The 20,000-nt window shown below is 38.6% G+C and overlaps 3 protein-coding genes and 1 pseudogene across 8 annotated transcripts; 2 read left to right on the top strand and 2 right to left on the bottom strand.

Moving 5' to 3' along the window:
- The first annotated feature begins 329 nt into the window (after nucleotides 1–329).
- LOC137714918 (malate dehydrogenase, mitochondrial) lies at nucleotides 330–3,739 on the top strand. Its single transcript, XM_068454078.2, has 7 exons — nucleotides 330–963; nucleotides 1,083–1,256; nucleotides 1,351–1,519; nucleotides 1,752–1,813; nucleotides 1,951–2,072; nucleotides 2,419–2,536; nucleotides 3,332–3,739. The coding sequence occupies exons 1-7, from the start codon at nucleotides 730–732 to the stop codon at nucleotides 3,470–3,472; spliced, it is 1,020 nt and encodes a 339-aa protein (XP_068310179.2). The 5' UTR covers nucleotides 330–729; the 3' UTR covers nucleotides 3,473–3,739.
- Nucleotides 3,740–5,609: 1,870 nt separating this feature from the next.
- On the bottom strand, nucleotides 5,610–9,578 carry LOC137715383 (transcription factor GTE4). 6 transcript variants are annotated; one of them, XM_088690693.1, is made up of 6 exons: nucleotides 9,466–9,578; nucleotides 7,682–9,242; nucleotides 7,552–7,597; nucleotides 7,344–7,448; nucleotides 7,170–7,246; nucleotides 5,610–5,892 (listed from the first exon to the last, which is right to left on the bottom strand). In XM_088690693.1, exons 2-5 carry the CDS (start codon nucleotides 8,969–8,971, stop codon nucleotides 7,197–7,199), a joined length of 1,491 nt encoding a protein of 496 aa, XP_088546819.1. In that variant the 5' UTR covers nucleotides 8,972–9,242; nucleotides 9,466–9,578; the 3' UTR covers nucleotides 5,610–5,892; nucleotides 7,170–7,196. The 6 variants fall into 6 exon arrangements, with proteins under 6 accessions (XP_088546819.1, XP_088546820.1, XP_068310790.2 ...); XM_088690694.1 differs by having other exon boundaries at nucleotides 7,393–7,451; XM_068454689.2 differs by having other exon boundaries at nucleotides 7,344–7,451.
- Nucleotides 9,579–11,295: 1,717 nt separating this feature from the next.
- On the top strand, nucleotides 11,296–12,819 carry LOC137714571 (uncharacterized; annotated as a pseudogene).
- A 158-nt stretch (nucleotides 12,820–12,977) lies between these two features.
- LOC137714569 (uncharacterized) lies at nucleotides 12,978–17,377 on the bottom strand. Its single transcript, XM_088690207.1, has 4 exons — nucleotides 17,266–17,377; nucleotides 13,587–13,757; nucleotides 13,408–13,457; nucleotides 12,978–13,307 (listed from the first exon to the last, which is right to left on the bottom strand). The coding sequence occupies exons 1-4, from the start codon at nucleotides 17,375–17,377 to the stop codon at nucleotides 12,978–12,980; spliced, it is 663 nt and encodes a 220-aa protein (XP_088546333.1).
- Nucleotides 17,378–20,000: the final 2,623 nt, after the last annotated feature.

The raw sequence follows: 20,000 nt of genomic DNA on the forward strand, positions 1-20,000 counted from the left end.
GTTGATTTGTGATTATCTTGTGGGGAACCAAGATTCTGATAGTTTTTTTTTTTTTTTTTAATAGTCAATATTATCTACGCTAAGGGAGGGAGGGGGATCGGCTTAACCTCATAATGGACTAGCAATAATGTGATTCAAATTCTTCTTGAGTAAGAATCTCACCTAAAACCTCTCACTTAAAAATGAAGAGAAATACCACTAAACCGTAGTACTAAGTGACATATTTTGATAGTTTAGACCAATGGTATCGCCTAAAATGGGTAATCTGCTTGGAAAATGCAAGAGGAGGTGAAGGCCCTTTATTGGAGCTTGGCCCTGCAGCTCAAGTTGGGAAGTGACATAATCTAGGTAGAAACGTCGCTGTCAACTGGATGCTCTAGCCCAACGACCAAAGATGTTTGTAACTCATTTCGTTAAGAACATTCAAACTACAATTGAGATTTCGTGTTCAAATCGCCCTTTACGTCTAAATTTATTTACTTATTTTATCATTTGTCGAAAAAGGTGAAGGACAATGTAATAATTATTTATTATTTGAAGACCTCTTAAAATTACACATTGAAAATAATATTCAACACCACGAATCCCTAGGAACCAACCATAGAAATATACCAATAGCAGGCATTACCGCTTATCGCTCGCTCGCTAGATTACTTCTTGTTGGGTCAGTACTTGCAACTCGCGAAACAAAGCTAAGCAGAGGGCTTTCGACACTCGCAAAGCAAAAACATGAGGCCTTCAATGTCCATCGCCAGATCCGTACACCGAGTCGCCCGCCGCAGCTACTCATCCGCCTCCGTCCCCGAGAGGAAGGTCGCAGTCCTCGGTGCCGCCGGCGGCATCGGCCAGCCCCTGGCTCTCCTCATGAAGCTCAACCCCCTCGTCTCCCACCTCTCCCTTTACGATATCGCCGGAACCCCCGGTGTCGCCGCTGACGTCAGCCACATCAACACCAGATCTGAGGTACTCCGAACCCTCTCTAATACTTCGTCTTCGCCAATTGGGTGTTTCCGATTCGATCGTAAATTTGTGAACTTTTTTTTTTTAATTATTTCGGGGATTTGGTGAACTGTGGTGATTAGGTCAAAGGTTATGCCGGAGAAGAGCAGCTTGCTCAAGCCTTGGAGGGAGCCGATGTCGTAATTATCCCCGCCGGAGTGCCCCGAAAGCCCGGCATGACCCGAGACGATCTCTTCAACATTAATGCCGGTATCGTCAAGGGTCTCACTACTGCCATCGCTAAGTACTGCCCCAATGTGAGTATCCCTTTTGTGCCCTATATTTCTATGAAATTTTTGGAAATCTTGAGTATTTGATCGAATTGGGATGTTGGGTGATTGTTTTTTATAGGCACTGATCAACATGATTAGTAACCCAGTCAACTCTACGGTCCCGATTGCGGCCGAGGTGTTGAAGAAGGCCGGGAAGTATGACGAGAAGAGGTTGTTTGGTGTCACTACTCTTGATGTGGTCAGGGCTAAGACTTTCTATGCTGGAAAGGCCAATGTTAATGTTGCTGGTATATACATTATTGACCCGCCTTCTAAAAGCTCTGTCCTTTTAGCTATGCTTATCATTTTTTGTGCTTCTGTTTCGGGTTTTTGCAAAAGATTGATGTTCTTGAATCTCAACTTAGCTAGATGTAATTAAAGCATTTCTATTGTACTTTTTGAGGGGTTTTCGAAGCCGAGTTCCTTTGTAAGATTGCGTTTTGTTCAGTACTAAACAGAGGAAATGGTTTGTGTTTGCAGAGGTTAATGTACCAGTTGTTGGTGGTCATGCTGGCATCACCATTCTGCCACTATTTTCTCAGGTATATATCACTCGAATAGTTTAAGGCTTGTAGTTGGATTGTATGAGATTAATTTCAGTGTTCCTCCTGTGGCATCTGCTTTCGTTGGGCTTGGCTTAGAGATGTCTAACTTTTTACTGTTCTTTTTAATGTTTTAGGCTACCCCGGCAGCCAATTTGCCTCATGATGTTATTGTGGCTTTGACAAAGAGAACACAAGATGGAGGAACTGAAGTTGTGGAGGCGAAGGCTGGAAAGGGATCGGCAACATTGTCAATGGCGTAAGTGTTAGGATAAAACCATTGCTTGAACACTTTGTTTTACAAAGATGATTCGACTTTATGTTTCATCATTATATGTGCTTATTTTTATATTGACATTTATATCTCATGTAATGCACAAAGATGTAAAAATGTATGTGGTGGATGTTTCCTAATAATATGTTTTATGTGTTAAAACATTATGGCTCCATAGCTATTCCAAGGTGTTACATGCTTCTTCCATAATGTTGTTTCCCTTTTGTATTCCTCCATTGATTTCTTTGTTTCAGTTTTCTATTTTTGTTGGGGAAACAAAGAAAAAGAAATTTATGTTTTTTGCTGAACTAACTTACCATTTATCTTGCAGCTATGCTGGAGCTATTTTCGCTGATGCTTGTTTGAAGGGACTTAATGGAGTACCCGATGTTGTGGAATGTTCGTATGTGCAATCAAGCATCACTGAACTTCCTTTCTTTGCTTCTAAGGTTAGTGAGACAACAAATTAGGGATTCATCTCCTCATCTTTGAATTTTTTTAAGCATTTAGTTCATAACTTTCTTTTGTTTTTCCTCGAGCTATTTTTATTTCTTAATATACCAGGAATTGGATTTATGGATGAGTGCTGTTCAGCTTTAGTATTGCAGTGTGCTAATTATCATGTCTCCAAATGTGATTATGTTTGTAGTCATGCATACTAGCCTGTGCCTTGATTGTGTTTCCCTGGTGGCTACCACCTGGAACAGTTGTGTATAAATCTCTAGACGGTGCACTTCCTGTTTTGGCTATTGATGGCTGTTCTGTTTTCACCATATGGTGGTTGAAATATATTAGTTAATAGTATGTCTCAACCATTGTGGTTGCATACATGTCTGCATGTTACATGAGTTAAAAGCTCGAATTGCCACTTAGTACTACGGTCTGGTGTATTCCTCTTCACTTGGAAGTGAGAGGTCTTAGATTCGAATCTCGTGGATAGCGAATTCAATACAGGCTGCCCATTGTGTGGCTTAGCCGAACTCCCCCTCCCCTTAGTGTAAAATTAATATCGATGTACTCAAAAAGCTCAAGTTGTAACACATGCTATTGGAGGGTAGACACTTAATAGATATAGCATATGTTGGTCAGTTGCATTGCATATCACCGTAATGGTTCATCCATACAATGGCCTGTTTTAATCTTGCGTCTTGTGTTTGTCTAGTTGGTCGTGAAATTGCTGATGTTATATTTTCCTTTACCTTTCTTGTCATAAGCAATAAACAATACTCTGCATTGGTTTTCAGGTGAGGCTTGGAAAGAATGGAGTCGAGGAAGTTTTGGGGTTGGGTAATCTCTCGGACTTTGAACAGGAAGGACTCCAAAAATTGATCCCTGAGCTCAAATCATCCATCGAGAAGGGTGTCCAGTTTGCCAACCAGAGTTAGTGTAATGTATTATTGGTGCCTTGGGGGGTGGGGTTTATCTACCCATCCCGATGGTAACACATCCAAATTTTGCATTTGTCCAAGTAGTATTGTATTTTTAGTGCTGCCAGCGGCACAGGCATCGGCTTTGCTGTTCTCATTGGAGTAAGCTCTAATAGACCAAGGTTTCTATGAATAATTCCCAATGACATGTTATGGGAGGGGGTTAAGTTGTTTGAACTTGAATCGTCATAATGTTTCATCGAATCAAAAGTTGATTAGTGGTTACTGGTTAGTCACTGAAACTGGATCATAATGCTTGTGAGTTGCGAGTCTGATCGTCATCGGTTTTACCTGTAAGGATTTGTGATATTATCTTCTTCTGCCTGTTTCTTGAATGTGTTTACGCCTTCTTGTGGTGCGTAGAGGCAAATATTTCTTATTTCCTTTCTCGCAATTTCTTCTTCAAAATAGTTTTGTGCATGTCGTCTCTCGTTGCGTGAAAAGAGGCTAACAACAGGGGTATGAATGTGTCACTACCAAAGTTCTTTTGTCAGCAATCCACCACGTCGCAAACCTCTATTTGGCAAATGGTTCACTTTTTGAACATCGGGACGCACCAAATTGCTAAAGAACAAGGATCCCACTTGGACTCGGCATTTGCTCATTTCAAAGTGGATTCCATCAAAGGGCGGCGTGACCTCCACGACTACAAAACACAAATTCACCTAAGAGTAGACCTCTTTTTGTTTCTATTTGCTTGGGCAGAGCGGTGTATAGATCTTGGCAAAATTCTACAAAAGATTTACTATGCTTCGGTGTATCTTATACACGGGCATTATTGGTAGCTAGATCTTGATCATTGGGTGATTGACCAAATTCGACGAAAAACCGTTTCATCCAATTTGTTCATAAACTTCTCTAAGACTCCGAGATGTCAAGAGATGTGAAGGGACTTGTGTAAGACGCCTTCATCATAAATCGACTTCCAAATTCTAAGGCATATAGGCAAAACGAGGAAGAAGTGGATCACAAAAGTTAGACAAGAGGAATTCAAAAATGCACCTCTTATACGTCGTATGAATTTGTAAATGACTACTTTCATGCCTTTGTAATGCTCATGTACTGCATTTCTAATCCCTCCTATCGAACTTTTTCTGATCGATTTCTTCATCACTATGCCTAAATCCCTTTGGATTTTAAAAGTTCCTCGCCCAAACATAACCCTTAATGTCCAACACATGAGTTTTAGGAAAATGTTGCAAGTTTAGTATGCTTTTGAATTAGGATTAATAACACTAAACTGTTGCAAATTTAGGATGATAGTAGTAACTTAAGGTTGTGTTTGGTGCTTATGATCGGATAACTCAATCGATTCGGATTTAAGGTCAATTACTAAACTGTGTCCGTGCTGAATGAATTAGGTGGAATAATCATGAACGGATCCCTTCTAATCCCCACGAAATGTAGGATGGGAAGGAGTAAGTTACCTTCACGGGTCATCTATCTTCTTCTACCTTAAACTCGGACAAAATTTGGTATTTGGCCTCTAATTATTTAACACTAAACATTCTCAAACATTTACATATTTCCAGCAAACCGGATGCAAAACTTTCAACTCCAAAAACTTTGCAACTCCGGTACAACTTCCAGATTTTTTTTTTGTACGGAGAAGGCCTAGGATGCTCCAAACAAATGGTAAAAGTGCAACTGAATCTCATGTTAACAGAAGCATCTTAACAGAATTTGTAACGGAATCTCATGTTAAGGACGAACGTGATGAAAACCCTAAACACGAGAGAAGTTTTTTGTTATCAATCCAACATGCGTAAGCAGATACTGGACAAATTGTTTCACGTTTATTGGGCAGATAACGCCATTGAAATTATATATCAAATGTAAGAGAGAATCTCTCTAAGAATAAGGTTAAATATTAAGTCAGAAACAGACGAATTATTTCTTTTCATTGACGTACTCAAAAAGTGATACACCGTTGGAGAACTCATCAGTTTAGTTCGACGAAAATTCTACCATACTATGGTGTAATCGCCAACCCCAAATTAAATTCTTGGACTACAGATAACAAAACCAGATTGACCCCAAGACCAGGTAAAGAAACCAAAAGGGTGCGCACTAAGACAAGTCAGAAGCACAACCATAAAAACAACTTCTAACATATCACTTTTTAAAAGGAAATGATGAGCAAGTAGCTTGCAGTTTCCACTCGTACACATTTTTCATACAAACTGTTTCCTGCCATCATAATTGTTCGTTCTACGACTTTCATACAATGTCTTCCCTAACAACAACTAATTAATTTACCTTCCTACATCAATGTACACCTTCGACGAACTCTAATCAGGAGCAGCAGTTGACCCGCTTTGGATGCTTTGATCTACACCAACTATATCCCAGGTCGAACAAAAAACTTCGCAAAAGATCTGTGATGTCAAAAAATGTGAAAGAAACTTGTGTGAGATGTCTCCATCATAACAGAAGCCACATAACTAGTGAATGACTGAATATGTCATGCATGTACAGAATCACTCAACCTGAATTGTAGGAAACCGTTGCAAATTTAGCATGCTTATGAATCGGGATTTAATAACATTATCCGAATTTATGCAAATGTCTGTTACTAAAATCAAATATCTTAAAGATTGTCACATAACTACTGGATCTTGTATGTGCATTTAAAGATGTCCGTAGCACGCAAGCTATCTATGTATAATACAAACTCAGAATCCTAGTATATGCATATACACTAACATTTAGAGGTTGTGGCCATATTTTAAAACGAATATTATTGGAGCAACTCGTAAGTGTTGCTCTCAAACCAGCAAGAGTTTTCTTGATACATGAGTGTGCAGCATGCACGCATGCACATGGACACTTCACTGACATGCACACGAACACACTGCAGTCACACATGCTTATCCATACATATGCAGAAGCGTTGTAAATAAACTATGACCATGATATCTTTTCATCATTTGTAACTAAGGAACACAAATAAGGTTCAAAATCCCATTAGACATTCACAGTTTGAAAATTTTCATGGTAATTGGAGAAACTTCACGAATCCAGTGGACAGCCACTGCAAAACAAAAATTCAAGGCAAAACCCTCACTGGTACTAGAGTGATGAAAGTTTTTTAAACCGGAAACGTCATGAAATACAGAACAAAGACATTCAACATATTATGGAACACAAATTGGGATTGTAAAACTTGAAGAAACAAACAATTTTCCATTGGTCTAATGGAAAGTTAGATTAAACTACTGTTAGGGCACCCCAAACATTTTATAAATTGGTCTCCTGCTAATTATTATGATCCAAATAGAATGAAAAACTTTTAATGGAAAAACTACAACGGTCTAACACTTCTGACAGATATCTCTGCATTTATTTATTGACAAATAGCCATTGAGTGGAGAGAAAAAGAACGATCATAATTGCTGCAATGACAACTGGCACAATACAAATTATCGTTTAGTTATATAACAGAAACTCAGAGTTTTACTCTCTTTCTAGTTTCCTTTTTAGGGTTTCCAAGATCAAAGAAACACAATTGTAACCAATCATGGAACCCCAAAGATTGAATATTATAATTCTGTTGTTACTATCTGTTCTTGATTCAAGATTTATTCAGTAGTCGACAGGCCAACTTTGACTAAAAAATAAGAACAAAATCATTAACCAAGATAATGCCACCTACCTCAACTAAATCAATTCAAGTCCTAGGTCAATGATTTGAATCTGATTCAACACCGGAGGAACTTTCATTGTCAGAATCTGCATAATAGAGTATACCACAATAAATAAACTCTCAACAACATCAAACAGAACTAGGACCTTACATGAATAGTAACAGAAAAACACTGATAATTACCACTTGAAGAGGATTCAGAATCACTCCTAGAACTACTTGATCCACTCACATTATCACCTTGCTCTTCTCTTCGAACCGGGGAAAAGGCATTACTGTTGTTTTCCTCTTCTAAAAACGAAACAGGAATTGTTAAGCAAATAGAACGTCATAGATTCAAGAGTGACCTCAACCAATGTGCTACTGATGTTTAAGAGTTAAAATTTATTACCTGCGTTGGCGTCTTTTGCTGCAACTGTAGTGGTTGGTTCTACAGTCTGCAAAGATGATAAGTTAATCATGTATTAGCCAGAAAAACTTCAAAGCGAGAAGCAGGGTAGGGAACTAATTTAATGTCTTACCATCTCCTGGATGGCATCGCTGGGCTCTGCTATTGATTGAGGACCAAGCTCCACGTTTCTGTTAACTTTGCTCAAGCTTTTTTTGTAATTAGTCACAAACCTATCCAGTTCCCAAAGCGTTTCAGGATCAACACTACCAATGTCCACCTCAATCTCATCCTCTTGCTGAAAAGGCCCTGGGTTCCTCTTCCTAATAATCTTCACAACGTTATCTAGTTTCTCAGAAGGCAAAGTCATAAGGCTTGCGCTGAGCCTCTGCTTCTCCTCATAAGTCATATCCCTTTTGTCGGGGTCCCTAGCTTTTGGTTTCTTTGGAACTGATACCCTACCTGAATGACCAGAACCCACAGGTTTCAACTTGGGATCAACAGGCTTTGTCGTAGATTCTGCTCTATCCAAAGTCCTCATATTTGATGCCGGAAGAGGAACAGGAGCTTCAAACTTTCTTGAAAGAGGTGTTGTGAAATTTGAAGTATTACCCAATCCATTTCTCAGATTGAGATTATACTCAGCCTCTATATCGGTCCACTTGGCTTCAAACATCTTCAACAATTGGTCTGCCATAAGATGAACATCCTGCTCTTTCGGGTTATACAACATTGCATTATTAAATGTAAGTCTCACATCCTCTGCAAATTCCTCAGGCGTCTTATAACAATTCTCGTTCAGCCTCGTCCTCACCGTGCCCAAATCCATCGGTTTCTTAACAATCTTAAAGTAATCATGAAGACCAAGCATCTTCGCATCAACAGGCTTATTAAACACCCAGCCAAACTTATGCTTCATCAACTTGTCTAGCAAAGCACAACAATTCTTGAACATTTTACTCGGATTCTTACCTGACCTGAACCAAGGCTCTCCTCCACCCCCACCTCTCCCCCCTCCATTGGGTTTCAACTTCTTGCTACTCCCCGAAGGCGGTAACTTTCCCTTCCCAATTGGAAACTCCGAACACTGATTTGTCTTCGGCCTCTTCTTCACTATCTCTTTCTCCACAAACTGACCAACCCCATTCCTATTCTCTGCAACCGAAACACTCAAACCCCGATTCAGCCCCGAATCACGGAGTCCTACAGAACCTGCCTCCGAGTTGACCCTCATTGTAGGTTTAACATTATCTACCGCATAATTAGCCGAAAATTGCGATTGACCGTACCTGTCACCAAGATCAACCTCCTTAGCTTCAAGATTCTTCACCAAGCGCCTGACTTGCTCGAGCTCACCCATCAGCTTCCCCTTAATCTCTCTCCTATCGTCCTTGGACTGAGAATTCAACCGAATCCGAACCATGTTCCCGAACTTGGCGTACCCACGCGGACCGTCGTCCGGCTCGGCAAGGGCCGGCAGCAGGCCATTGTGGCTCGTCGAATCGTTGGACGCCAGTGCGCCGCAGAGTTGCGTCAGGTTCTGGGGCGGCGGCGATGAGTGGTGGAGGACATGGTTGGCACTGTGACTTGTTCTGGAATAGCCTTGTTGCTCGCTTCGTCACCTACCAATGGTACTGAAACCAAAATAAGGAAATGCTTCCAAAAACCTGAAATTTGATTTCTTCAAGATTCGCCTGCAGAAATGGAAATTGAATAAAAGCTAGGGTTTGGGGAAGAAAACCCTAAAAGTTAATACATGAAAAACCCTGAGTTTCAATTTTTTTCTTTTTGGTTGAAAAACCCTAAATTTCTAAATTTGCTGAAAACCCTAAATTTTGTTCTAGGAATTTGGGACAAAGATTCCCACTTTTAGGGTTTGGTGAAATTCGGGATCATGGGCAGGGGAGGTTGTCGTACCTTTGTGGTAGCAGATAGTGGCTCTCTGCAGTAGTAGTGCATCATCTCCTGATCGAATTCTGAGGATTCGTAAATTGTGTCCGTTTATTATATATTATGCGATCAGTTTTTGTCAAGTATCGTTTATGTTTATTTTTAAATAAAAATATTTAAAATAATTTTTTATCGGACAATATACGATGAAATGACACAATTTACATATCTTCGGAATCCTCACAAAGAGGATCCGACGAGGATTCAGAGTCGTAGTAGTGATGCTAGTGTAATCGGATTCAGGATTTTAAGATCGGTGGTGCTAATACATTAGGTGTTAATGGAACGATGGATCGGAGTCTAAGCCTATGGGGCTAGGCTTTTTTTTTGAGGTCCTAGGAATTTCTAGTGATTTTCATAAAAAATTTGTGGTGTTAAACATATGGTATAAAAAATATTAATTGCGTAATACATCATCATTTATTAATTAAAATGGCGGCACATCTTGATTGGTCTATAACTAAAGAAAGAAAAAAGGGAGATTGGTCTCGTGAGAAATAGAGAGAGAAAATCTTTCTTTGAACAAGGTTCAAGAACAAAAGAGTCATGGTGGTCTTCTATACGTTTCTCTTTGTTTGAAATTAGATTTTTTTTTTTTTTTGTTCAAAACTTATGTTGCACAACATCGGTACAACCATGGTGATCTTCTCTTCCACCACCTGCCTAGACTGTTGGGTTGTCCTCAAAAGCCCTCACAACCACTTAATCGGACTTTCACATGGATGGATCTCCCCCTGGTTCCCACTGTGTCGTTTTGTTTGTAATTGTCGTTGTTTTAAGATTTTATTATTATTTTCATTGGATATTGTTATTTGTTTTGGATAAACAAGTTAAGCTCACTCATGAATAGAGGAGAGGGAGTCTCGAGCCCTGGACATGCGAGTAGAAACCCAACTCTATCCACTATATGCATTTAAAATACTAATCCTTAATGTATACTATTAATATTTAATTTTAATACGTTACATGGAGGCTAAGCTTAATACCAAATCATGGTTTCCATCATAGTCACTTTGTCGCCGTCATATGCATATCCTCGAGTGAAAGAACAAAAATTTGGAAAATAAAGGGGAGTAGAAATCACTCCCCCTTATAACTCCTCCATTTTTTTAAGCCAGTCAAACAAAAAAATTAAAGGACAAAATTTAGCAGATGAGCTCACAACGTCAAGGAGGGTGCGACAATTACTTTTCAAAATACACACTTGCAACTTGAAAGTGAAATGTCTCTTGGTACTAGTCTAGTGAAATTGTTTTGTATTTGTAAATGATGACTTTCAAACCAATTCATTCTTCCCAACCCCTCAATCGGAATATGGCTCGTTTGGAAGCTCTTCTAATATGATTGAAAACACTTTTAGAAAAAATGTTTTGGGTTTCAAAAGCACGTGAAGTGCTTCATGCATGTGCTTCTTACAAGTGTTTTTTTAGGTTTCACTTGTATTTTTATTAAGAATTGGTCTAAAAAATATTTTCACTAAAAGTGTTTTCCGTCATTTTAAAAGTATTTTCAAATGAGCCATATACGGTTTATGCCATGGTATGAAAAAACTTCCACTCTGAACTACAGAGTTGCCGAGATCTCATCAGGATGGATCATGTGCTGCAGTTACTATACAAAAATGGAACAAGTTCGAGGATGGATCAGGCAGCAATGGCCGAAGCCCTTTATTTAATCCCTTGCGAAAAGTCATCGAACAACTTGCACTACCAACTTAATATAATATCAATCAAACCATATTCTTCATCAACAAAAAATGTGAAACAAACCAAAACTTTCTTTGAGAGATTCTTAGAAATGGGATTGAAGCACCAAGCTCCCAAACCTTCCTCCAAATTTTTCTCTTTCAGATATTCAACAATTTTCCCATTGATCCTACTCTTCACATCCTTCTTCGTCTTCCTTGTACCCTTTAGGAACGTTCAAGAACCGTTTTTTGGGGCCCATTTTCCCCAATTCAATGATGATCTTAGAGATGCTAAGTTCTCTTGGAACCAGCTTTGTTTTGGACCGACATACGAAAAGCTCAAGCTCGCCGTCTTCTCCAAGATGTGGCCTGTTGGCCCGGCTCCAGGCAGCATGGAGCGCCATGCTTCGACTTTGTACCATGAGCTTGCTGCCAGGGCCACAAGATTCATGTCTTCACCGTGCCTTCTGACAGAAGGGCAGGCACGGTGTAACATACATGAAGGTAACCTTCATGTGTATTTTGCATCCAATAATCATGGTTCTGTTAACATCTCTTTAGCATTTGAAATTTTCAATAAAGCCAATGCAAATACGGCGTTTGATTATGTGCACACCGAGAGCGTTTCGCTGGTGTACTGGCGTGCGAAAATGGTTACGAATGTGGCTGTCACTTGGCATGGGATATGGTACGAAATTATGCACTCCAAGTTGCTGCAAGAGCTTCTTTTGATTCCGACAGGGTGGCAGCTGGCAGACCCGACAGCAGAGCTTCACGAAGCAATGCCAAGGCTCGTAGAGGAAATTCGATTCTTTAGAAGCTACACGCAGCACATATGCATAAGCAGTAGTGTCGGTGAGGTTCTAATGAACATCTATTAACTCCCCCAGAGAAATGTACAGGTCATACTCAACGGCGTTGACGAAACAGAATTTACCCAGGACCAAGAAGCGGGTGTAAGGTTCCGCGATGCGAGCATTGTGATGGGAGTTGCAGGGCGGTTGGTGAGGGACAAAGGGCATCCGCTTCTCTATGAGGCCTTTTCTTCGATTGTGAGGCGCCACCCCAGTGTTTTTTTACTTGTAGCAGGGGCAGGTCCTTGGAGAAGAAGGTACGCCGAATTAGGCCCAAATGTAAAGATTTTAGGAGCATTGGAGCCTTTGGAGTTGTCTCAATTTTACACTGCGCTCGATGTGTTTGTGAATCCAACATTGAGACCTCAAGGGCTTGATCTTACATTGACCGAAGCAATGCATACTGGGAAACCAGTTTTAACACTGAATTATCCAAGCATTGTTGGGACTGTGGTTGTAGATGAAGAATTCGGATACACATTTTCGCCCAATGTCAAGTCTTTCATAGAGGCATTGGAGTTGGCGATTAGACACGGATCTAGTGTGCTGAAGAGGAAAGGCCTGGCTTGCAACAAATATGTGGTTTCGATGTTCACTGCAACAAAAATGGCATCAGCATACGAACGCTTCTTTCTCTGCTTGAAGAACGAAAAGTATTGCCAGTACACTCTTCCCATCGATTGTCAGAAGTTTTTGGGAGTTCAGTAGTTGAAGCAACATTTGGACCATATATGAGTACTTACACACTTTTGAATCTTATATTTACTTACATATATGATGTATTTTACCCAGAAAATAATCTTCTGCATTAGTTTTCTTGTACGTTTTCCATACCGGTACTAATTGTAACAGCTTCCTTCACAGTTATAAACTTAATTTCTGGTTGAAAACGGTAAATCGAAGGGCCATAAAAGTGTCTCCCAATCCTGAAGAATTTCCTAGTTGGCTTTGGTCGCTGTTGTGGTGAGGCCAAATCCAAAGGGGAAGAGAGGGTCATAATGTGCAACTCCAACATTCATAGGTAATTGATGAACGCTTTTGAACCAAGTCCGAGGAAGCTTGCCAGTGAAACCATAGTCATCAAACAAAACATCAGCTACCCCTTGGCCTTCTGTTCCTGGAAGCCAAGCTGCAACAAGAGCATTGATCATCGGAACATAGGGTTGGATCTCAACAGGACAGTCAGAGATGACGTAACAACACATTTCACAGCCCTGCAAACATTTGTGGTGGTGCTCGGGCGAGGACCAGCAATTGTCGAATCTAAGCTGTCACCATAGTTCTCTGCATACGGTGTTCTCCTACCAGCATGCGAAAATTCATTAGGTTCCACAAAGTCAAGAGTCAGGAATTTTCGTTGTAAACTACTGCGGTTGTAGGATCCACTGTGTTCTTTATGGCACTAATAATTGTGCTACCTGCTGAAGAAAAATAAGTATCATTAGAGCTTCTTTTTTGGGTCGGAAAGTTTCATATAGCGCTTAATAGGTAGATATTTTGGTCCTGACAGAGTTTCAAACAACAGAAAGAGAAGGCTCTCAATTTACCTTCTGTGAGATTGTTGCCGCTTGCTCCCTGCCGCTCGATGGTCCACCCGCCACACTGATATCCAAGTTTATCTGCATGACTGCCGAATTCTGTGAGATTACTACGGATTCTCCATTCTTTAGCAGCACTAGCAATCTCCTCACAGCTTCCTGAATCAAATTTTCTAGTTCCTGTGAACATAGTAACACGAAAAAATCATGTTGAATTATAACAATACAACATTCCCTAGATGATAAATATAATTTATTAAGGAGATCCTTTCTGGAGTTAAAATTCAAAACAAAACAAAAGGACAATTGGAGACTTGGAGTGCGATCAGATCACCGGCAGCAGGTTGTGGCACGGTGAATTCAGATTTTCAAAATAACAATAGTACTAGGGATTGTCATACCTTTGAGTGCTCAAACGATCATAGAGTTGGCCAACTCGTAACAACACACAACCATGTCATCTGCTACATCATTTGGCGACTAAGATTTGAGACATGTTTTGGCAACTCTAGCGTTATTTCTGGCAAAAAGAAAACTCCTAAGTTGGCTAATAATGTTGGGGATCTGGTCCTCCAGATGCAGGTCTCTTTACGTCACCAAGAAGAAACCTTCAACGAAAAAACTCATTTTTCGGTACATGGAACCCAAATTTACAAAAAAAATATATTGCTATCAGTTTTATTGGGAAGAGTTGCGAACACGAGAGAAAGACACCCCTCTGAGCTCATAACGAGCATCGAAGGAATGATCATGAATGGTAGCAACAAGCAGCTTGCCCTCAGAAAACTAGGCATGCTGATCAGTGAAAGGCTTAAAATCGTATGACGACGACTGTCAAAGTAGCTTTGAACATAATATATATGGTAGCAACAAGCAGCTTGCCCTCAGAAAACTAGGCATGCTGATCAGTGAAAGGCTTAAAATCGTATGACAACTACTGTCAAAGAAGCTTGGAGCATAATATATATGGGAGCAACAAGCAGCTTGCCCTGAGAAAACTAGGCATGCTGATCAGTGAAAGGCTTAAAATCGTATGACAACTACTGTCAAAGTAGCTTTGAGCATATACATACACACACACACACACACACACACACACACACACACACACACACATATATATATATATATTGAAGCACAGAGAAAGTGGGAGAATCTTTCCTTGAGGTCTTTGATTAAATATAAATTGCTCTCATATCATGCGTAATAGAATACTGCAAGAAATGGCTGTCCTGTCTGATATGAAGTTACATAAATACAATTTGTTAAGTCACTCCAAATCACACAGATCTGTGTCTCTCCTCTCACTGACTGTCATCACTTCGTTTTTTCGTCACATCTACCCATTCCCTTTATCTCTTAGGTCACCACAAGAATGACCCCAGACGAAACACAAAGACATAAAAGCCTTTCGGCTTTTCGCACGTCCAAATAGCAGGAAGCAAATGGATCTCACTGACACTGCATTTTACGGAATATCGTTCGAGGGGCGATGCCCTTTCCCCGGCCTATGTAGTCTATGGTTCTGGATGTTCTAATTAACTGACCCAGCACAAGCGAAGAGAGATACGAACATAAACCCTCGTAGAATAAGTTTTCCGGAATTCATCAGAGTTTGAGAGAAAACCCAAAAGGAAGCAGCCACGACTTAAATAGGCCGTGTTATAAAACTTTTGAACAACTTAAGAGGCTTAGGAAAAAAGAAAAAGTAAGTGACATTAATCGAACGACAAATGAAAAGTTCGATTTTTATTACAGAAATTAAATGCAGTTTTGGTAGCTTAAACGGCATCGGATGACTAAAATTCATCTTATATCACGGCACAAACGTGAGTTTGAACGGCGGTGTCATTCCCTCTCCACAAAAGGTGAGCTCAAACCAGAGCTCGAACGCCATACCTACGAATTCTCAATGCATCATTTTATCTTCTGACTGTCTATTTCCTCTTCAATCCACTTAGCCATTGTTTTAAATCATTAACTATGGTAAGGCTGCTTCGCATATTGCTTATCTTAGTGTACGTATAGATTCTTAGGTCTTGCTTAAGTATGTTAGTGCTTCTACGCACATATCCAATGTGTCATGTGAATAAAATTCACACCTATTTTCTATAATCCAATTGCATATTAATATTTTTGTTCCTAGATGAATCTTTTCCTCTGTAATTGTTGTGTCTTTTTAATGAAGTTCTCTTTAACAAAAATAAACAAATTAAAAATACAAAGAGCAAACTGTTATAAAATAAAAATAAAAATAAAAGTTCTTCAAATAGTTGTGGAACTATTGAAGTCATGGCAAATAAGATATAAAAGGGTGACACAAGAAGGCAGAAAAGGTCAAAGAACACATCATTTCAAGAGTTAAGATAATCAGGTTTTGTCTGGAAAGATAAGGCTAGTCATTAAGGTACAACTTGGATATGACAATCAAGGGACTCGTGCATGAATATTGGAGAAGTACTAGAGCACCACGCATGAATGATACACCAAAAAATCAATCATTTCTTCTTGTTTAATTTTAGCTTATAAGTTAATATGATTACATCATCTCTTTCCATTTTTATAGTTAAGGTGCTTATCGATTCATATTTTAAGTTTCTAGTTACCCATTAAATGACTTCCATCAATGCCAATCTCTACTTTGTTTTTTCATCCTTGAAATGATTTTTACAAGTTTTAGGCAATAATTCACAAGAGGATATATAATCCAAATTATTATGAACACAGGTTTTTGGCTAGTTGACTTAACCCCCATATGCATGTAAATTTATTATTCTTACTATAGGTTTGACCATTTTTTTCTCATTACAAGCGATATGACTAATTTAAGCTATACTAAGAAGGAAAAAATGGTTTGAACGTTATACATAGTGCGTTGATAGAAAGACTCTATCCATCAATGCAATCTACTACTCAATTTTAGGAATCATCTATTATGATAAAAAAAAAAAAAAGGGGGCTTAATTCACGCCACACCTTATAATTGGATATGTGAGTGTGCATAAGTGTTTGATGTCATTAAACTAACAAAATTTTTTTTAACAAAAGTGAACGGTATGAATGACATTGATGTGTTGTAGTAAGATTTAAGGACGACATTAATTGATCATCAACTTGAGGACTAAAATAATAATTTTATGTAAAATTTAAAGATTTTTTGTGATGAAAATCCAAATATAATTAGGATATATGTCAACTTGCTCTATTGACAAGGCAGCGGTAGTGTTAATTACTTTACGCTTAATGTTAGTTTAATTAAATGAGTCCAAACAGCCTTAATTTATAGGGAGGTGGATTGTCTACCCTCCCATTTTCATACTTTTCTCATACTTTCCTGTGATGTGTGATCACGGTTAAGCCACGTTAATATTTTATATTAGTTTTTTATAGAAATAATGAAAGAAAAAGTAATAGGAATATAAAATATTGACGTGGCTTAATCGTAATCACACAAATAAGAGAACATGAAAAAAGTATAGAAATGAAAAGGCAGACAATCCACCTCTAAATTATAGGAGTGTTAAGCCACCCACTTAAAAGTGAAAATATTATTAACAACTTTGTCCGAGAATGGCTGTAAGGACCTAAACAATAACAAACAATATTTTGCCACGTAAGCATTGGTTTTTCCCATTAAAAACCAAAATAGAAGAAAAGAAAAACAATAAAATTGCAGAAACCCCCCCACCCCTCATTGCCACTGTTACAACCCCGACAAGTCCACACCCACACGCCTCCCTTCCGACGGCGTCGATATCGGCTCCAATCTCTTTAACTCTTCCCTTTTCCCCTTCTCTCATGACAGTGTACAACCTCGATCCAATTCCGACAATGAAAGAGAATGTGTACAGTGAAGGAAGATGGGTGAACCTGTGGAGGTGGGCAGTTTCGAGGCTATATGCTGCCAAGGTTGGATGGAGGGTAGCCTGGTTGTTAGTGCGTCTGCTGTATTGCTGGTCGTGGTGCAGGTGGGATTTGGAGGTCTGCTGTTTCGATGCTTTGGAATTTGGGATGGTTAATTGATTTTTATCATTTGTTTTGTTACAGATAATGCAAATATATATCCTATTATATTATAAATAAAATGTAAAAGAATATAGAGATAAAATAAAAGAAAAACTAACGAAAAATTTAAAAAATTTTCTTTTTTAATGAAAAGCCATTTTTAAAATTATAGTAAATAGTACCAGAGAAATGTATAAATATGATTTTTTTTTTCTTAAAAATGAATAGTACCTGAAGCATTTCATTAAACCTCCCTAAAATAAAAGGTTGCATAAGGAATAAGGGTCGGTGGAAGCAGAGAGTTTATCTTTTTTAGTTTTTTTTTATGGTGTGTGGGAAAATAAATGGGATGGGCATAGCACCCATCTAATTTTATTAGTTTTCCTCCCACTTTTATAACTTTTATCTACCCCATGAAAATGAATGGATATCCATGTTAGATTAGATTCCCTAAGTTTCAATATTCTAATTTGGAGAAAAAATATATTAAGTGACTAAATTAAAAGTTTGTGCATCTCATGCAAACAAGAAATGACTCAACTTCATTGGTGTTGATGGATAAGAGTTTTAGGTACGAAATTTAGGAGTTATAAAAGGTTTGAAAGTAGCCAATGACTGTTACACCACTTTGTTAAAAGGAGTGTTGTGTTGACATTTCATGAACGACAATTGTTGAATCATAGTACACAACAAAATCGAGGGTAAAAAAGCAGTACACAAATCATCCTCCTTGCAGGATTTCCTAATGACACGTCAGTTGTGGTGGCCGTCAGGTCCACCGGGGCTAACTCTCTTGGAGTCCCTTAATTGACTTCCGGCAGCGGCAGCTTGTCGTGCAATGCTAGCCTTCAAGACCTGTTTGGAAACCTGCATCAATGTGCGCTCTCTGGTAATCTTGTTTAATAATGGAAGAGGAGGAGAACGAGACTCGGAGTTGGAAATTGTAAGCAACACCAGGAAAAGGCAGAAGGAGAATTTGAGGCTTGCACTAGCAGCCATTGTGGAGGCAATGTGTCTTAAAAATTGCTCAATGTATAGACATTTGAGATCCTGTGAGCCGGGAAGGATTGCACATATAGATTCTTATATATATAGGCCTCCAATATCGCCTTCACATTTTAATAATATTGCAAGCACTGATAAATGAGTCAAAAACTTATATTTTAGTGCCTGCATTCCACTACCAAAGAAAGACAAAATCATTTACAAACTGACATTTGTTTTGTTTGCTGGTATCCATTGCACAAGTGAGATTTTGTGCGAAGTGCTAATTGTCTTCAATTATGCCTTTAATAACCTAACGAAATGTGGAATTGAATGTGGAGGATTAGTATGCTTTAAGTAATTACTAATTAGGTTATACAAATTGATTTCCTAGAAATATGTTATATAACCTACACTTTAAAAAGTCATTCTTATCTCTGCTTGTGTGTAAATATAATGAAAAAACTTTAGTGTCAGATGACCTTTTTAAAGCCAATAACAATCCATGCATTTTTCAATCATGTCTCAATTTTCTCATTATCCGTTCTCGGTTTTCATTCACTTGTATAAATATAGGGCTTGGTTTTTGATGAATTCTTTAAAATTATTTAACTTCAGGATGGAACCTTTCAACAGACTGAAATTTAAAATTCATTCATCAGTTCATTTAAAGGTTAGCAGCACGTATGTATGCCGAGTTTGCCTCCCAGTTTCTAAGTAGATAAAATATTGCAATGTGTCAACTAACTAGCTAGCTAGATATTAGTCATTCACACGACAGGAAAATATAATACTAATTGGTATTGTTATTCATTCATGAATGCCATGTCTAGTTTTCACCTTTAAGAAGTTGGTGCCGAGTCATTTGAGATTTGGCCTCACGCAGCATGCATGAGTTTTATGGGCAAAGCCTCAGAAGATGTCAAACTTTGGAAATATACAAGATAAATTTGGTTCAACTTTTACTCTCATTTTTTTTCGTACCCAAGTTGAAATATTTGTCTCTTTGGTAGCTAGCGAGGAAAGTTGAAATACTTTTTGGGGGGTACGTAATAACTTTGGGTTAAAATTTGCCTGTTTTCGATCTGTACACACAACTCCAAATCAAGTGTTACCCACTTTTTCACTTTGCTTTTTCTTTCTGCTTGTTAATTCTTTTGTTGTCTTGTCCTAGGTGTGTGCTTCAATCAGATTGAGCTTCAAAGATTTGGAATCCCGGTTAACATTGCAAAAAGATCTCTCAAGAGCTTCTCCCTTCGGATGCTTTGCTATTGTCTAAGGGTAGGGACACCATTGATTTAAACATATTTTGTAAATCATATGACATAGTTGTTGATTATTGAATTCTTACTTAAATGTTATAAATGTTGATTAACATGCTTACACTACCAAAAAAAGAAAAGAAAAAAAAAAACACATTGGCAGACAAAAAAG

The sequence above is a fragment of the Pyrus communis genome, chromosome 3, assembly GCF_041283825.1.
Source record: "Pyrus communis isolate YQ-2024b chromosome 3, ASM4128382v1, whole genome shotgun sequence".
NCBI classification, from domain to species: Eukaryota; Viridiplantae; Streptophyta; class Magnoliopsida; order Rosales; family Rosaceae; genus Pyrus; species Pyrus communis.

Excerpts from the sequence above, each read along its gene's own strand:
- LOC137714569 (XM_088690207.1), bottom strand. The coding sequence starts at position 17,377 with ATGAGAGAAGGGGAAAAGGGAAGAGTTAAAGAGATTGGAGCCGATATC. Across the intron at positions 13,758-17,265 it reads TGTAACAGTGGCAATGAGGG|GAACTAGAAAATTTGATTCA; the intron begins GTGGGGGGGTTT and ends CTATGTTCACAG. Across the intron at positions 13,458-13,586 it reads CGGCAACAATCTCACAGAAG|GTAGCACAATTATTAGTGCC; the intron begins GTAAATTGAGAG and ends TTTCTTCAGCAG.
- LOC137714918 (XM_068454078.2), top strand. The coding sequence starts at position 730 with ATGAGGCCTTCAATGTCCATCGCCAGATCCGTACACCGAGTCGCCCGC. Across the intron at positions 1,814-1,950 it reads TTCTGCCACTATTTTCTCAG|GCTACCCCGGCAGCCAATTT; the intron begins GTATATATCACT and ends TTAATGTTTTAG. Across the intron at positions 2,537-3,331 it reads TTCCTTTCTTTGCTTCTAAG|GTGAGGCTTGGAAAGAATGG; the intron begins GTTAGTGAGACA and ends ATTGGTTTTCAG.
- LOC137715383 (XM_068454689.2), bottom strand. The coding sequence starts at position 8,971 with ATGGTTCGGATTCGGTTGAATTCTCAGTCCAAGGACGATAGGAGAGAG. Across the intron at positions 7,452-7,551 it reads AGCAAAAGACGCCAACGCAG|AAGAGGAAAACAACAGTAAT; the intron begins GTAATAAATTTT and ends TTTCGTTTTTAG. Across the intron at positions 7,247-7,343 it reads TTCTGAATCCTCTTCAAGTG|ATTCTGACAATGAAAGTTCC; the intron begins GTAATTATCAGT and ends TCTATTATGCAG.